This window comes from Limulus polyphemus, unplaced genomic scaffold (assembly GCF_000517525.1).
Source record: "Limulus polyphemus unplaced genomic scaffold, Limulus_polyphemus-2.1.2 Scaffold2265, whole genome shotgun sequence".
NCBI lineage: Eukaryota > Metazoa > Arthropoda > Merostomata > Xiphosura > Limulidae > Limulus > Limulus polyphemus.
The window spans coordinates 11,555-28,510 of NW_013667875.1; the positions used below are offsets into that span (position 1 = coordinate 11,555).

At 31.2% G+C, this 16,956-nt stretch overlaps 1 protein-coding gene across 4 annotated transcripts in view; it reads left to right on the forward strand.

The window, feature by feature from the left end:
* Positions 1-16,956, forward strand: part of LOC106466459 (peroxisomal carnitine O-octanoyltransferase-like) — a 56,052-nt gene that overhangs the window by 11,465 nt on the left and 27,631 nt on the right. For all 4 annotated transcript variants that reach the window (XM_022394462.1, XM_022394465.1, XM_022394464.1 and 1 more), the window contains exons 6-10: positions 3,121-3,245; positions 7,895-8,103; positions 13,012-13,125; positions 15,035-15,136; positions 15,805-15,888. In XM_022394462.1, coding sequence (XP_022250170.1) covers positions 3,121-3,245; positions 7,895-8,103; positions 13,012-13,125; positions 15,035-15,136; positions 15,805-15,888 — 634 coding nt within the window. The remainder of the gene's footprint in view (positions 1-3,120; positions 3,246-7,894; positions 8,104-13,011; positions 13,126-15,034; positions 15,137-15,804; positions 15,889-16,956) is intronic.

Consider the following 16,956-nt stretch of genomic DNA (forward strand, 5'->3'; position numbering starts at 1 on the left):
CTCATTTTTCAGGGAAAGGGGGAGGCAAGTATCCCTCTTCCCCCCCCTCCTGCAGATGGCCATGCTTGTACATATTCTAGGTAGAACCTTCTTCACTGAGTGAAGTTATTAATACTTCCATCTGAAAAAGTTAATTCTAAGAGTACTTTAAACATTTTCATTTCATGTTATATACGTTTCAAACTCCAACTGAGAAGACACTTTACTTGGTTTACATAAGTGGACACAAACCAACATTTTTTTGTGTTATTAAAATGTAGCTAAAAATCACAGTCACAGCACTGTAGATATCTAAATATCTGTAGTAAGATGAATTGATAGGCTGTAAATAAATTAATTTTTCTATTAAATTATATGCACCAATATGTGTTTGTCCAAGATTTTCAAGAAAATTGTGTACTCTGATAATTAACTTACCTTTGTTTTCTAGTCCACTATGTGTATACAGAAGTTAGTTTTTGCTATTACAAATGTTTTGTTGATTCACTTGACTAGTTTTTGTTATAATTCAAAGAATTGTTTAGATTATCATGAAATGTAAAGGATGGAATCCCAGATGGGCTATTTTTGGTCCTACTGTGAATTTAAATCACTGGAACACATGTGATTTCATGTATGTATTTTTTCCTTGGTTTCTTCATTAATAACACCCTGATAAGGTAAACAAAGGTTTTTTGTAGCTGTTACATGCCAGGCTATCGTGTTATCCTTGTAACCCATAGAAAACACAACTGCTGTACCAAGCATATGGCATGGACGTGAAAGAGTACACAGAGATGTGAAATGCTCAAATCCACAATGTCTATGTTTTACTGTCATTAGAACCTTAATCGTCAATGTTGTAAGAACAACTGTTCCTCTCTGCAGCATTAAAGATATGATCTTGAAAGTGTCCAGAAACCCTGTGTACTGTGAGTGCCACTGCACCAGTGTCACATTGTCCATACTTAGACATGTCTGCTGGTCAATCTTGAAGGACAAATAGTATGAATATTTGATCTCACAGTTACTAAGTTTTTTTCAGCATGTGGGAAAATATATTTATTGTCCTTACACTATGAGCACATGTGATTTGTATGAATTTGTACAATCTTTGATGTATTAAAAATCAATAATGATGGGATATGTATATCTCCAAATATCCGAATATTATTCATAGTATCAGAAAAACATGTAGGTTCAAGAAGTCTTAATAGAAAATGATAAACCCTGAAGAAGAAAAGTCCACCTTTTAAAAATGCTTGGGTTATAGGATTTTTATCATTTTATGTCTGAATATTAAATATTGATGGCAGATTGGTATTTAATATATACGTAATTAAGGTCAAGGTTTTCAAGTAAATTGTATGCTTTGATAATTAACTTACTTTGTTCATTACAGAAAATAAAATATAAAGTATGGGTATATTATAGGAATGGTCATGTGCACAGTGTAAACTCAAGGCCTTTTGTGGGTAAAATCAATACGATTTCCATAATATGCACTCCAAATCACAAACAACTTACACACATCTTTATACTAACTTACCAGGGCATCGGTAGTATCAAAAGCATCACTTACTGTTTTTGTTCTCAGTACTTTATTGTTTAATGGATTTTAGGGCCAAAAAATGTCTCTTAAGGATACTTAACCTTTCTAACTGTGATTTCCGAGTATGCCATGTGACATTAGAGTAAAGTAAGGTTGTGACTCTTGAAGTTTTGGACCAAACATACCGTTTCAAGTTTTTATACTGGGGTATGGACTTTAACAAGTGGTATTACACATTTTACAGTTTAAAAAGATTTTGACTTTCTATTCACATCTGATATTCTACAATTTATTGCTTTAAGATTTTATACTGTCTTTTTGTTCATGTATGATTTACATTATCATCGGCTGCATTTCGTCCATCAGCTTTTCCATCAAGGTCAGCACTGACCTTTCGTCAAACTTATATGGAAATATGTTTGCTAATAGGTCAATATTTCTAAGGAAAATATTTTGTTTAATGGCATGCATAGTCCCCTGGTGGGACAGCGATAAGTCTTCAGATTTACAATGTTAGAATCAGGGGTTCGATTCCCCTCGGTGGACACAGCAGATAGCCCAATGTGGCTTTGCTATAAGAAAACACACATGTGGCATGCATAATTAGTGGATAATCACAGTTTATTTAAGAATGAAAAGGAGAATCTTACATTTCCTGCAGCATTTGCTTGTAAACTATAAGTACAAAAAAATTATTTTGAAGAGTATATTAATTTCCTTGCAAGTTAGGAGATGTTGAAAGTTAGGTAAACTCTAATGTAGGCTATAAGTACTGGAATTGACATTATTTACTCATAATGTTTTAGAGAATCTTTAATGGTATGATGCCATTCATTCTGTATAGAAATACTATAGTAGAAAATGTTGTGTATTGTATTACATCAGTTTACTCCTTAATATTTTTTATAATATTTGACAGTTATAGTGTGTGATTAATTTGTCTTTGTATTGACTGAATGCAATGGTTTTAGTGAAATGTTATAAGTGTCTATGTGTCTTTAAAAATCCTACATATTTAAAAAAATAGTTCTAAAAGTATTGGATCTAAATGGTAGAATGTTGATATATTTAATAAGTAAAATTATATTGCTTGAATTTTCTCAAATTATCTTAACATTTTATACATATTAATGTTAAATTGTAACAGGGGCTGATCCAGAATTTTATTTAGTGGGGTGACTACTTAATGGGATCTGGAGCATGTTTTTCCAGAAAAATGTTTTATACTATACACACTTGCTAATTACGAACATTATTCATATGACAAGAGGTGAGGTTAAGAGTGTATTTAAGACCCTAAATATTTTCCTGATTATCATTTATTACCTCTTGGTTTTGTTTACTTGCTCAGGAAAAGGAGGGGGATGACTAGCCACTCTCTCCCCCCTAAGGATCAGCCCCTGTTTAGATAAGCCATTTGAATTCAGTTATAATAATTGCATCAATTTAACTATGTAATCATAACTTAGATTGATGCAATTATTATGACTGAATTCCTGAGCAAGTAAACAAAACCAAGAGGTAACAAATGATAATCAGAAAAAATTTAGGGTCTTAAGTTGATTAGTTCTTATGCTTCTTTTAATCAGGGAACAGTTAAAGCCTCATCATTCCCATGACATTCCTTGGAGTATGCACCAGTGGAGGAGATTGTTCAACACTGCTCGTATACCAGGAGAAACTAAAGACTCAATTCATTGTAAATTCACAATTGGTAGGCCTGTTTATTGATCTACATCTGATACGACAGCTACAACTACTAGTGATAAAATATTTGAAATTATTAAGTTAATGGTATATGAGTGAAAAGTTTCTGTTCAATTTAAGTTTCTTGCTAAATATCAGTCTAGGAAAAAGAGGAAACTTTGTCTACTATCCTTTACTGTTACATTATTGTAAATCTAGTTCAGCTTTAAGAAAAAGTAATGGCTAAATCCAGCTCTCATCTGCTTGAATAAGATTTGGTTAAAGTTCCTGAAGAAACAATAGAGTATAGTTTATGTATTTATTATTAACATTGTGTAAAGGTTTTTATACCGTCCTAGAAATATTTTTATTTAATTTATGTCTTCAGTTTTTCATTTTTATCTAAAATGTTAAATATGTTAAAAAACACATTAATAATATGTTATCTGTATTTTTTAAAGTAACAACTTGTTTGATTTTTGTGCTAAAAGGCAATGCAATAATGTACTCAGAAAATAGATAATGAACAAGTCAGTAAAAAAGTGTTTGATACTATTACTCAGAAAAATTTTTCTAGTTCAGTCACAGAGTTTATGTGACTTGCCTAACTTGTTCAGGTAGCATATTACTATGTACATTTATGTCAAGACTTAAAAATAAGTAATTTTATATTTCCTTCTAATAATTATGTATCACGACCTATTAATTATTTCATCAAATAAAAACAATAACATAATTTGAGATACACAAAGCAAGAGTAGTAAAAAGTAGTAGATGCTATTTGAAGTTCGTAAGGCTTACACTGTATACATAATTTTACGTATTTTTGTGACACAGAAATACCTTTAATGGTATTACCAATAGGTTTTTTGTATAAAACTTAATTTATTTTAATAGTGTATCCGTTGTAAATGTCATGGTATACAGTGCTATCGCATTTAAGAATTAAGTAAAGTATAACAAGGCTGTTTTCATTATAAACAACCAGATAAAATCAAGATACCATGAAAATCACAACACTTTCATTTGAATAACTTGAACTATTTTTTATTATTTTATGATTACACATACTTTAATAAATAAATATATGTATGGTTAATGGAGTGGCAACATTTTCAATGGAAACAATTTTAACAATTCAAGTGATATAAGGATTGTGCTGAGAAACTAGCCACAGTTTTTATAAAATTTAACTGTAACACACAATATTTATTAGTATTTAAAATAGTCACAATCTTACTTACAATTCTTTTCACCACTAGGTACCTAGATGAAGCTCTGATGACCAAGTAAAAAAATAATACTCCAAAAAAAAAGTTAAAAAGAGACAAGGTTTTATAGTTGTATTATTCTTCAACAAATGAACAATGGAGCTGAAATTAAAAATATATTTTTGGAACACCATTTATTCACAAAGTAAGGCTAATAAATCAGTTTCTTTGACATCATATCACTAGTTACACCCTTGGAGTATGAGTACACTCAACTTCAAGGTGGTCAGAGTTAGAGTCTGATGTGAAGGATCTTATCAAAAAATAGTCACATTTGTCACAAGAGTGTGAGGGTTCCTTGTCATTGATATAATCTCTGCATCTGTGAGGTGTGCTTCTGATTAATCAATAGATGATCTTAACCCTCCTCCTCCTATATTTAAGATATATTTGACCCAACACTGATTTCCATAATATTATAATGCAACTAAATATATTTTTGAGTTTATCATGATGAGAGTTTTTACAAATTTCTAGTGTTTAATGTAAAAGATTAAACACTATGCATAAAAAAATATTTTACCAATTCAAGACTGTTTTAACATATCTGAAATTGCATCGCATCAGTATGACCCAAAATGGCACAAAAGGGGGTTAAGATGATATTGTTCTGTTGTCATTGCAATGCCAAGCCCTCCGATATCACATGATGGGTTGAGGTTTTGGTATACACTGCATTCAAGGAGGTCCCAGAGGTATTCTTTTTGAGTTAAAATAAGGAATTCTTAATGGCCATTTTATTATCTTTATGGCTTCTGGTTCAAATGGAGCCCTCAATGTGGGTTCCTGTATGTGGTGAAGGGACCTCCCAGGAAAGGTTCTATCTATACAGTTTACCCTTTCTGAGATCCATACATCCACCTACATGTTTGCCATGCAAATCAACCTATGAAGGGGAGGAGAAGATCCTAGTTGTGTCAGGGATACTGCAATGCACCACTTTGGCCTTGAATTCCTGTGAACAGGTGGCCCTGGGTCAGTTAACTGGTTCTATGTGACTAGGATCAACTGTGTGTCAATATTAGATGCCCTCATTGAGCACTGTGGACATTATGTCAGGTTCTGATGTTTGGGTATAGTGCACATGAAACCCTGATGTGGCTAGCTAATTTGACAGTGTAGTGCATCCCCTTGTAGGAGCTCATGGTGGATTGGGATAGTGGGTATTGAATCTTATTCTTTTCTTATGGCTTTTTTAAATAAAAAGACAAAATAATAATAATCATTGGTAAATAACTGTGTATAGATGGCTGTCACCTTTTCCTATTACTGCCATATCTTAATTTTGAATCTTACATTCTCTTTCCAAAAAGGCATTATCCAAGATGTTGTCATTTTTTATCCAAAAAGGCTTAGAGAGATTTACTGGCTCTCCAATTTTTCATCCAAAAAGGGCCTAGAGAGATTTCCTGGCTCACTAATTATTCAATCAAAAAGGGCTTAGAGAGATTTGCTGGCTCACCAATTTTCATCCAGAAATGGCTTATAGTGATTTGCTGGCTCACTAATGTTTCATCCAAAAAGGGCTTATAGTGATTTGCTGGCTCTCCAATTTTTCATCCAAAAAGGGCTTATAGTGATTTGCTGACTCACTAATTATTCATCCAAAAAGGGCTTATAGTGATTTGCTGGCTCACTAATTATTCATCCAAAAAGGGCTTTGAGAGATTTGCTGGCTCTCCAGAGTTGGGTAAGCAACTAAGATCTGGGAACCTGTTGGTCAAAACATCATGATCACATGACAGCAAACTTCTCTTACACTCAAAATGTGTTGGGATATACTTATTGAGGTTACTCTGCATGCTCCCTTGAACCTTTCAAGGAGAGTTATTGTCGAGAAGATTCTTATTGATGCCCTAGAGTTGGAATTTCTTGTTGGCCTCTCCTGTCAAGAAGTGATGGCAATATAGCATATCCCCATTCACAAAGGTGGAATATCTGAGCCAGTGATGGTTGATGTTTAGCACCTCACTACTGTTAAGACAGAGTATCAGAATTGAATTGTACGATCTGACCGTATATTGCCATTTTTTCTATTGTTTTCATTGTCAGAGGTATGACCCACAAAAACAATTTGCTGTGGTCAGTTAACTTGTACTCATTGTGATAACAAAGACCATGATTGCAATGAGCGCCAGTTGGAGCCTTACTGTGTCAACTGCTGAGGTTCACATCCCTCATATTCTAGATTGTGTACTAAATGGACTGTATAGAAGGAGGTTTCAGAGAATCAAAGCCTTTAATAATATCACTCATCCTTAGGTTTGAAAGATGATGACCCCTCTTCCAAAATGGAGTTATTCTGCTGCTCTCTATTCCACTGTCATGGTGGGTGTGCAAACAAATCTCTCCATTCTTCCATCAGAGATATGAAGAGGTTTCAAAGAAAAGTCAAATGTTTTGATAAACACTGCCACCAACTTTTGCACTTTTGACTAAGAGGAAAGTAACTGGCTGGCAGCACTTACCACCAGCTTTTGGGCATGTTTGTTTGTTGTTTTTCTTTTATGGATGAACTTGAATAGTTTTTCATTTAGTATTACAAAACTGAGTGCTTTTTTCATCATGTTTTGACACCAGTATCATGGCCTTCAACAAAAGTGAACAGTTCAGTTTGTTATATACACTATACATGAAAATTATCTGCCAAAAGTTTCAATATTGGACTGAAAGCTTGCAAGATAACATTTTTACAAACATGGGAAATTTTCACTAGGATGTTTAATTTTTATGATATGATTCTGAAAGATTATTTGATATATTCGTTTCTTTTCATTTTTTTTGGAATATCTGTAATCTGGAATTAGGGAAACAAAAGAGTTTGTAATTAAAATTGTAGATTTGCTTGATAGTAGAGTTACATTAAAAGAGACTCTTTTAACTACTGATATTTAAAAAAAAAGTAATTAATGTTTACACTATTATTGTGTATCTCCATCTATTAAAGTATTCAAAATAAAAAATCTGTGTTCAAAATATTGTAAATCTTTTTACACAGTGTAGTTAACTATATGGATTGTAACTATAGCTACCTGAAAGATCTATTTCAACTGATTAGTTGTGCTGTTAAATGTGATTTGGTTAATTCAAACATTGAATGACATCTTGATAAACTTGTAACATTTACTGCATTTTGGGCAAGTTTTCAAAATGATGTTCTTGTTATAATACTCATTTTGGACATCTCATAAGACATGCTTAGCTATTTAAGTTATTTTTTATGCTATTTTATCGATTTAATTCTGAATATTATCCAATTTATTTCTTCCATTTTTTGTTCTAAGCACAGGGTAAACATGACAGTGGTTTACAACATATTAACCTTTGTGATCTCACACTTGTAATAAATAATCACTTTGTATAGTAGTCTTTCATTTAATACAAATGAAATTTAAATTTTTATTAGAATCGGAAGGACCTGTTGGACCAGTAAATATTTTGGTTCTTTGTCGAGGGCACATTTTTACTTTTGATGCTGTTGACCACCTAGAGAGGCCACTCTCACCACCTGAACTAGCTCAGCAACTTTCTTTAATTAAACAGTGGTGTGAGTTGCATCCAGAAGGACCAGGCCTAGGAGCTCTGACAGTTGCAGATAGGACAACCTGGGCTAAGGTAAAACAATATGTAGACAACTAATTTCCTAAAACAGAAGCTAAAGTTTCTAGTTATTAGACTTTTTTTAAGTTGAAACAAAATATAAAATATATGTGTGTTAACTTTTTATTAATAGAAAGGTTTAATACTGTTAAGATGTTAATAAGGTATTTCAACTTAAATGTATATTTTTTGCAAGTTAACTTAAAACATTGTATTTGGTAATTAAAATATTTTTATTATGTGTGTTTATATATTTCAGAGTTGGATGGTTTAGTGAAATGCTTTACTTTGAACATTTTGTGAATAATAGCCAGGTTTTAAAATCCCATAATAGGTAATTGTTTCCTGACTTGGATTCTTGCCTCGACCCTTTTCATGCTTAGTTTGTAGCTAGTATTAACACAGTGTCATATCATCAAACAAACTAAAATATAGGTAAGATTAGTAAATGATTTACTGAAAAATGTTAGTATTTTTAGAAATCTAGTTTATACTAAGTGTTTTAGTAGTCTTTCCAGACTTTTTTGGATAGTTTATTATGGTTTCTGAAAATTTAAGATTGATACTTATTACTAAGGATGATGTCAATAAATAACATGAAAGGAAAGTGAATCACAGTTGTGAGAGATGATGTTCTTCCTTATACTGCAGATAAGCCACAAAAGGTTATGGTGTGAAATGCATGGGTGGTGTACGGAGATGCACAAGGATTCTCATAGCATTGTATCAGTGGGCACATTTGGAGATGAAATTATATATGAGCTTCCAGAATTGTGTACACCACTATGATATTATTCCAAAAGTCAATAACTGAGGATGTATTCAGCCTACTTTGGGGTGGGTTCTATAACCAGAACAGACACTGCCATTATAAATAGTTAGTGACTGTAGTTCGGAAAGATGCAATATGTCTGGTACAATATCCTCCATAAGACATTCTGATACCCAACCCCTTGGAAGTAAATGTGCTATGATAAACCTGCCATCCTTTGGTTGTTAGATTTTTATGCTTCTTACTTTGTACTTCTGTATAGTTGTCTTTTTTAGCTGTCTGCCAATATCAGGTTCATGGGTATTTAAGATCTGGTTGCATTCTTGGCAGACTGAGGTAATTACAGCCAGAACTGTCTATCCCACTTCCCAGCACTCGTAAATCTGTGTTTGACTCATGTATATCTACAACCATACCCGTGCATTATGAGGGAAACTCCATTGCCATCTGTTCTCTGCTGCTACCACAGATGTATGCTGGTTCCAAAACTTTGTAGGATGCCTCCTTTTCAAAATTCAGTTGGTGAAGATGCTCAGATTGCCATAGTAAAACTTTCAGCAGGACCTGAAACCATAACTAGCTAAAGGTCAACATGAATAAATATTTCTAGTGCACCATGACATGTTGTCCTGAATACTCTCGTTGTACATTTCAGTTGCTTATGTGTTGAGGTGCAGTTACCAGTTGTATCATTATCAAAAGGGTCACACCCATAACACACCCCAAATGCATGAAATGGGGTTATCTGTTCCTGTTGGGGAACCTTACCAAAACACAGAACAATTACATACTTAGTTATTGGCCCTTTGAGTGACACCATAGCAACATAGGTAATCCTTGTAGTTCATGAGTTATTCATTCCCAAATGTGCTTAAGTCACCCATTGATACAATGCTGTGAGAATCTTTTTGCGTTGTTCACCACAGCCTTTGTGGCTTGTCTGCAGTGTCTGACAGTACATCAATACCTACAGCTTTTGTGACCAGTATACTACAAAGACCACTTTCATTTTGTATTCTTTATGGGAACCCATCATTTTGGTAGTATCTTTAAGATATCTTATTGCATAGGTTGGCTTTCTTAAGAAACTTTTAAAAGTTAACAAAATCTGCAGAAAATTCTAAATACTAATATTTTGCAATTGATAACAAGCTAATCACCTGAGAAATTATATATGTCTATCATAAATCAAAAATGAGGTTTCTTAGTTCAAAAATATATTGTTTGAATCTGGTGTGTTGCCAGAAAAATTCCATGTAGTAATTCAAGCAGTTTTCCTTTTTTTATATTACATATGTTTAATAAAGATCTTATGACCCAAACACAGACTTAAGAAAATATGTATCCTTAAGTTAAGAATCATTTATTGTTGTGTAAGTCTGTGTTACCAGTGTGTGTGGTTGAATTAAAGATTATTTAATATATATATATATATTTTTTTTTTAGGGGTTTCATCAGAAAACACAATATTTATAGAAATTATGAAATTATTATTATTATGAAATTTTTTTAAAAGGTACAAAAGTATTTATGAAAGGGTTAAATAAATCTTTATTTGTATTAAGGGTAAAACTTGGCTATCCCAACCCTAACTTGCTTCATTCTTTTCTCCCCTACAACACAATTGCCTCCAAAAATTTTTTGAGGCAAACTGTAAAAGGTTTGAAATTTTCTTTTTTCTTAATTAATGAAACCCCTTTATTTTAATGTTACCTGACACTTTTATTGTTTTGTAAAGCTGTTTGTTGATTGTAGAACATGAAAATGTGTTATTTTATTTTCTATAAGTGTTTAACCCTGTCACCATGGGCATCTTTTACTGCGCATGACAAGGTTTCATTAATCAACTTTTTGTTTATGTTATACCAATTAGTATAGCATAAACTCTTAGCTAATAATCCATATTTTAATAGTATATAAGTTTTAAGCTCTTAATTTTATAAGGCAATATTTAGAAAAATCCTGAATTTCCCCTTGTGTGACACATGTATCACATTTTTTCTAGGCATGTCCTCTTCTCTATTTTATCCACCACCCCTTCAGCATGTACGAAATTAGACATGAATTACTCACTATAAAAATTGTCATTGTTCAGACAAATCATAAGTTTTATATCCTTCAACTTTGTTTGGTTACAGAGCTATCAAATAGAAAATCAGAACCTTCTTGCCACACCCACCTGTCACATGCTCTCTTTCAGGATTTGTTAATAGTTCTCTCTTACGTTTAATTCTATATTATCTATAACCAATAGAAGCCAAGGTTTCGTCAGTCAACTATCATATTGAATAACATTCTTTTCTGAATGGAGAATTCTCAGTTTCACTGTTAGTACAAGATTTGTTCCCACAGGAAAGATAATGACTAGCGTGGATAAATTTGTAACGGCTCTTGTCGTATAGTTAGAAAGCCAAAATATTTTGACAGTTAGGGGAAATTGTCTAATTTTTGCATGTTATTAGTCTATGTTCTTTGGTGCATTATTTAATTAAATAAGAATTATTTAGTACATTACTATCATTAGTATAAAAAAAGTAGGCTTAAGTGTCATCAACATCAAGAAAAAAGAAGATTTGGGTAAATACTTTATTTCTTATTTCTTATTTTTCATGTTTATTTTTTATTTATTATTATAAAAGTAACTAAAATGTAAAAATGGGGATCTTTTTAGGTTAGTTAAGATTATATTAGGTAAAGTAACTAATAATAATAATAAAATGAAAATGTTTCATGAGGCAAGCATGTGAGCAGCGTGGAGTAGCTTGTGGGTAATGTAAATCAATAGCGTAAAGTGAGCTGTACATTCCTCGAGTGATTTCCAACTTATAATGGCACAGATAGTAGTTAGTCATGGTTCAAAAGGCAATAAAACAATTAAATTTAATTATAAATAGATGTATACTGTTATGAACTTAAAGCTACTTAGGATAAACAAATGTAGCTTCATGTTACAATTTGAAGTCATTCTAGAAAGAAAAAAGGGTAATTTATATTTATTTCAATTTTTGTTTTTCGTGGTGGTTACAGTGGTCAGTGAAATTGATCAACCCTGTATAGAGATAGAGTAGGGAAAATAACAGATAAAATATAAAGTTTTACTGAAAACAAATGTATGAAATGTATTTAGGAGGTTTTTAGAGATTACACAAAGGAAATTTGATATTTTTGAGATGAAGAAAAGTATTTTTAATCTTAACATAAAAATCTCTTTGGTCTATAAAGACTTTAAACGAGTACAAAGAGGTCACGTGGTCAGTCAAATCAACCGAACCCATGTTGAGAGAGTTAATTATTAAGAAATTGGATGCAAAATGGGAACTGTTTTGGGTCAAAAAGAATTATAAGTAAGTGACATTATGTTCAGATTTACACAGAAAATCTATGGAAATATTCTTGTTTATGAATTCGTAAGAAAATATCTTGTTCTCCACCAACTAATATGTTTCAATACCTAATAGGATTTGTAGTCTGCAAAAACTTTGTGTTTATGAGCTTAAATGTTATATAATTTTGATTTGCAAGGTAATTTTAGTTATCTTTTTTTTATACCCTCACACATATATTTTTATTTTTACCCCTCAATCACCTTTGCCAAGAGATCACTTAATGTAATTATAATACAAATACCTCGACAAATGGTTGCATCTTATCTGGCTTATGAAATGAAAAAATTGATTTTTGATACTTTTAGCGACCAAAGGATAGATAGCCTATTGTGTAGCTTTGTGCTTAACACCAAACAAACAAATGCATTTCACCTCATTAGCAGTTGACCATATGAAGTATATTATTGTTGATTATATTGTTCTCTTGATTATTTTAACATATTTCTGGTATCAATTTATATAGTTATGACAAAAATGTTTCTTTAAAGTATTTTCATTATCATTTTCCTGTCATGAAAATTACATTTTCTGAATTATCAGGTCAATCTTTGAACAAGTTTGGTAGATTAAAGAAACAGGTGATGCTGGTTCTTGGACCATTTAATTTAATATGTTGAATTGTTATGTTGCTTTGACTTGCTTTGAAAACTTTCAAAATAACAGAAATCATATACATCCTTTAAATATATAGCAACATTTTAGCATATACATATGTATAAATACTTTGTATACTGTTACTTATAAAAACTAAATTTATTTTTTCAGAATCGACAGTGGTTAATAAACATCCATCCTGACAATGAACTGTATCTTCAAGAGATTGAAGATGCTATTTCAGTGCTTGTAATAGATGAAAATGAACCACAAACAGAAACTGAGGTATTGTTCATCCACAAGTGTATGTATGTATGTATGTGTGAGTGCATATTTATATACAAAAGGTTGATATATATATTATGTCATTGTATTTCATTTTTTGACTTAATTAATGATTCTGTTCAGTTCCTCTTTACAAGGTAGTATCCATTATTAACCAGTTTTTCTACCTAAAGTAAAACAAATATTACCCCCCATCACCTTTCTCAATATATTAAAGCTGAAATAATATGTAAACTGAAATTTCTTTCACTACTTTTACATGAGGAAAATGTAATAATCCATATATCTTCAATGACGAGGAACCCACTTTGAGACTAATAATGGTTGGAGACAGCTTGAATGGGTAATGAAGAAAAACATTTGCTGTTATGTTAAACTTTTATTAAAGTTTTTCTTCATTACCCATTCAAGTTGTCTCCAACCATTATTAATCTCAACGTGGGTTCCTCGTCATCTGTGTGTATATATTAATTCCATTTGTACATTTGCTGTTATGTTAAACTTAGATTAAAGTTTTTCTTCATTACCCATTCAAGCTGTCTCCAACCATTATTAATCCGTATATCTGTTAGTTCTACATGTTTCATGCAGTACCAGTTTTTGTGTTAAGTTTCATGTACGTTATAGTTGACTGTAAATAGTATGTGAGCTGAACAAGTGTCACTTTCAATACATAAGAACAAAATCTAAACTTTTACATGAGCTTAGAGTGTTCATAGTCAAATATTGAGCACTATTGCTAACCTTCAAAACCTAAGTTAAGACTAGATTATTTTTCTAAGATAATAGGTTTTAGAGGTTTTTTTTGATATTCCATATTTAGTTTTTTGTCTTTTTCTTTCATTTTGTAAGTTGAATACTCTATTTAACTATTGCCTGTTAACATTCTTTTTAACTGTTGCTTGTTAACATCATTTACTGATTTAATATGTAATACTTTTAACCAAACAATAAAAAAACATTTATATCTCAAGAAAAATAAGTATATCTTGTTCACCAGATAGAACTACTATAAAAATCATCTTCCCTTGTATGTATTTAGAAAATATTATGTAGTATGCATGTACAACCAGGAACTAGCTTTAGGATCATTGTTAATTTTTGGTATTGTATTTTCCTTTTCTTCCCCTCTCACATGTGAAGTGATTCCCATTGTGTGTTTATAATTTATAATCTCATTCTGAATACAACTTTAATAAGGTTTATTGAGATTTCTTTAATATCTTAAGTGGTAGTCAGTCTCCATTTATACTTCTTAGTTGGAGTTAGATAACTTTAATAGGCATGTGGAAATTTTATTTAATTAACTCTTCCTTAAATGTTTTATAATAATTTTATCAAGCACTGTAGAGAAGACCATTAGTTATTGCACATGCAAGTGGTCCAGCTACAAGCCGTCTCACTTTTGTCTGAACGTTTCTTTCTGACCATAGAATGTTTCAGTAGGTTTGTAGCATGTTGTAATCCCGAGATATTTTACCACACATTCTGTACAAATCATATAGTTAATGTGTGTGTATATAAAGGCTATGGTGTGCATGCGAGTTTATGCAGTTGTGCATTGCATCTGGCTTAAAAAAGAATTTTAATTTTTTGCTGAAGGGCATTGACCTTTTCCCTCCTGTAGTAGTTTTATTTTTTGGATTTTCCAGTTTTATCATCTATGGTTTCATTTATTAGATAGTTTAGCTCTAGGTATTTAGTTATACATAAAGGAAAATACCACATCCAAAAAACACTTACATTATCTAGCCATATCATACAACATCCTAGTAAACGAAAAATACACTGTAGTTGTGTACAAAAATTGGCGCTTGTATTATAGTTTTTTGTCTAAGAAGAACATTGTTTATTGTGCATTTACATGTATATATATATGAAGAAATATATATAAGTTTATTTTCATAAGGCATTACTGGAAAGTTTAACTGGCAATTGCTTCAACCGTTGGGCTGACAAGTCTGTCACAAACATCTTCTTTAATAATGGAAGGCTCGGGTTCAGTGCAGATGTAAGTACCAAAAAATGGACCATGTTACAATATAATCAGAATTTTATATGTTTTCTGAATCCAATGTTAACTCCTCTACATTCTCCATAATGTTAATGAACGTTAGAACCAAGCAATGTTTTAGTCATTTAAAACCTCAAAATTGTGTGTGTGTGTCTAAAATACATTTGCTTGTTACTGAAATAAAATGTTAGATGTGTAAAGATACAGTGTTTTGCTTTACTCTGCAATCATTAACTGTAAAACATGCATTTTTGTTCTAGGTGAATTTTGAATTAAAATTACTTTGGCAAAAATTAACATATTTTTATCTGATGCAGTTGAAAGTTTAAGTTACATAAATGGCCAGTCACTCTTGTCTTTAAAGACAGATTTTTCAGCTCAACCATTTTCAATGATTAATTTGGAAAGACATTAATTAGTGCTTTTGTCTCATGTTTTTTTGGTTTTTTTCGTTATATAATTCATCCCACATTTAATGTTTTCTTTAATTGCAATTGATTAATTTGTGGATCAAGTATGTTTGACTCTGAAATTGAATATAATAGAAATTAACACATATGAGCAATTATAACATATTACTTTTGATGGATTGAATTAAAGAAGACAGTAAGGAGTTATTTGTGTTTATGGAAAGCAAAACAGTGATATTAACTTCTGCTCTTCAGCACACTCCATTTGATGGGCTTGTGACTATGGTTATGAGTCATTATATTCATTTAGCAATTGTGGAATGTGGAGGAATTTGGAAGGTATGAATCATTTTATTTTTGTTGTAGCATTTAAAATACTATAATTACCAAAAGTTGTGAAACGTTTTGGAGGTAGTTGTATTGTATATGTTATAATGTGGTTTATAAGAAATTAGGTTGTATTTATAAACCATTGAGTAATGTGCAATCAGTAGTTTTTAAAAAATTGTGTATTAAAAGAAGAAAGAACAAACATTGATTTTATTTATATATATATATATAATGATTTATAAATTTAAAAGTGTCATTTCTACAGAAAAGAGAAATCAGATTTTCAATTATTAGCTATTTGTGAAATTGTTTTTTTTCATTCAATTTATCTATGAGGATGATGGTTAACTGTAAAAAAATGTCATAAATTAGTTCATATGGATAGGTTTCCTTTGACAAGTTAGATAAAAATAATGTAAGTAAAAAAAATGGCCTCCAAAAAGAATAGATTCACATGGCATCAACATGATGTTAAAAAAAACTAAATGTTGAACACATAATTTTTGTCTGCACTCATTATTCTGTAGTTCTTGATTATTAAATGTGGTTTGCATCTATGTAAATAGTATGGTTCATCTAATTTGAAACTATGAAAGACAGTGATAGTTTGTTGTAACACTGGCTAAGAAACAAGCATATCTTCATCACATATATATATATAAATCAGTAAAGATAACTTCTTGTATCAGTGTGGTACAAACTATTTTTATATACTTTCTTGATTGGTAGTTTTTGTTCTCCCCTCCGCTTGTAATGTCTCTAACTGACAGTACCTATATGTTGCATACAGTATTGTTTCTAAAAATAATAAGAATGGTATTATCACTTTATAGACTTCATAAAAATATATATATTATGTAGAAAATCTATAAACATTGTTGTATATTAATCCAGTGATATTGCAAGTAACCAGTACTACATATTACATGTAACCGTGAATTAATCTATCATAAAAATAAAGAAATAACCCTCCATAATAATTATTAAAGCAGTTATATTTTTCATTTGTGGTTTTCTGTAGAATGATTTTGGAATATATATGTACACTGAGTGGTCACAAGTAAATAGACACATAAT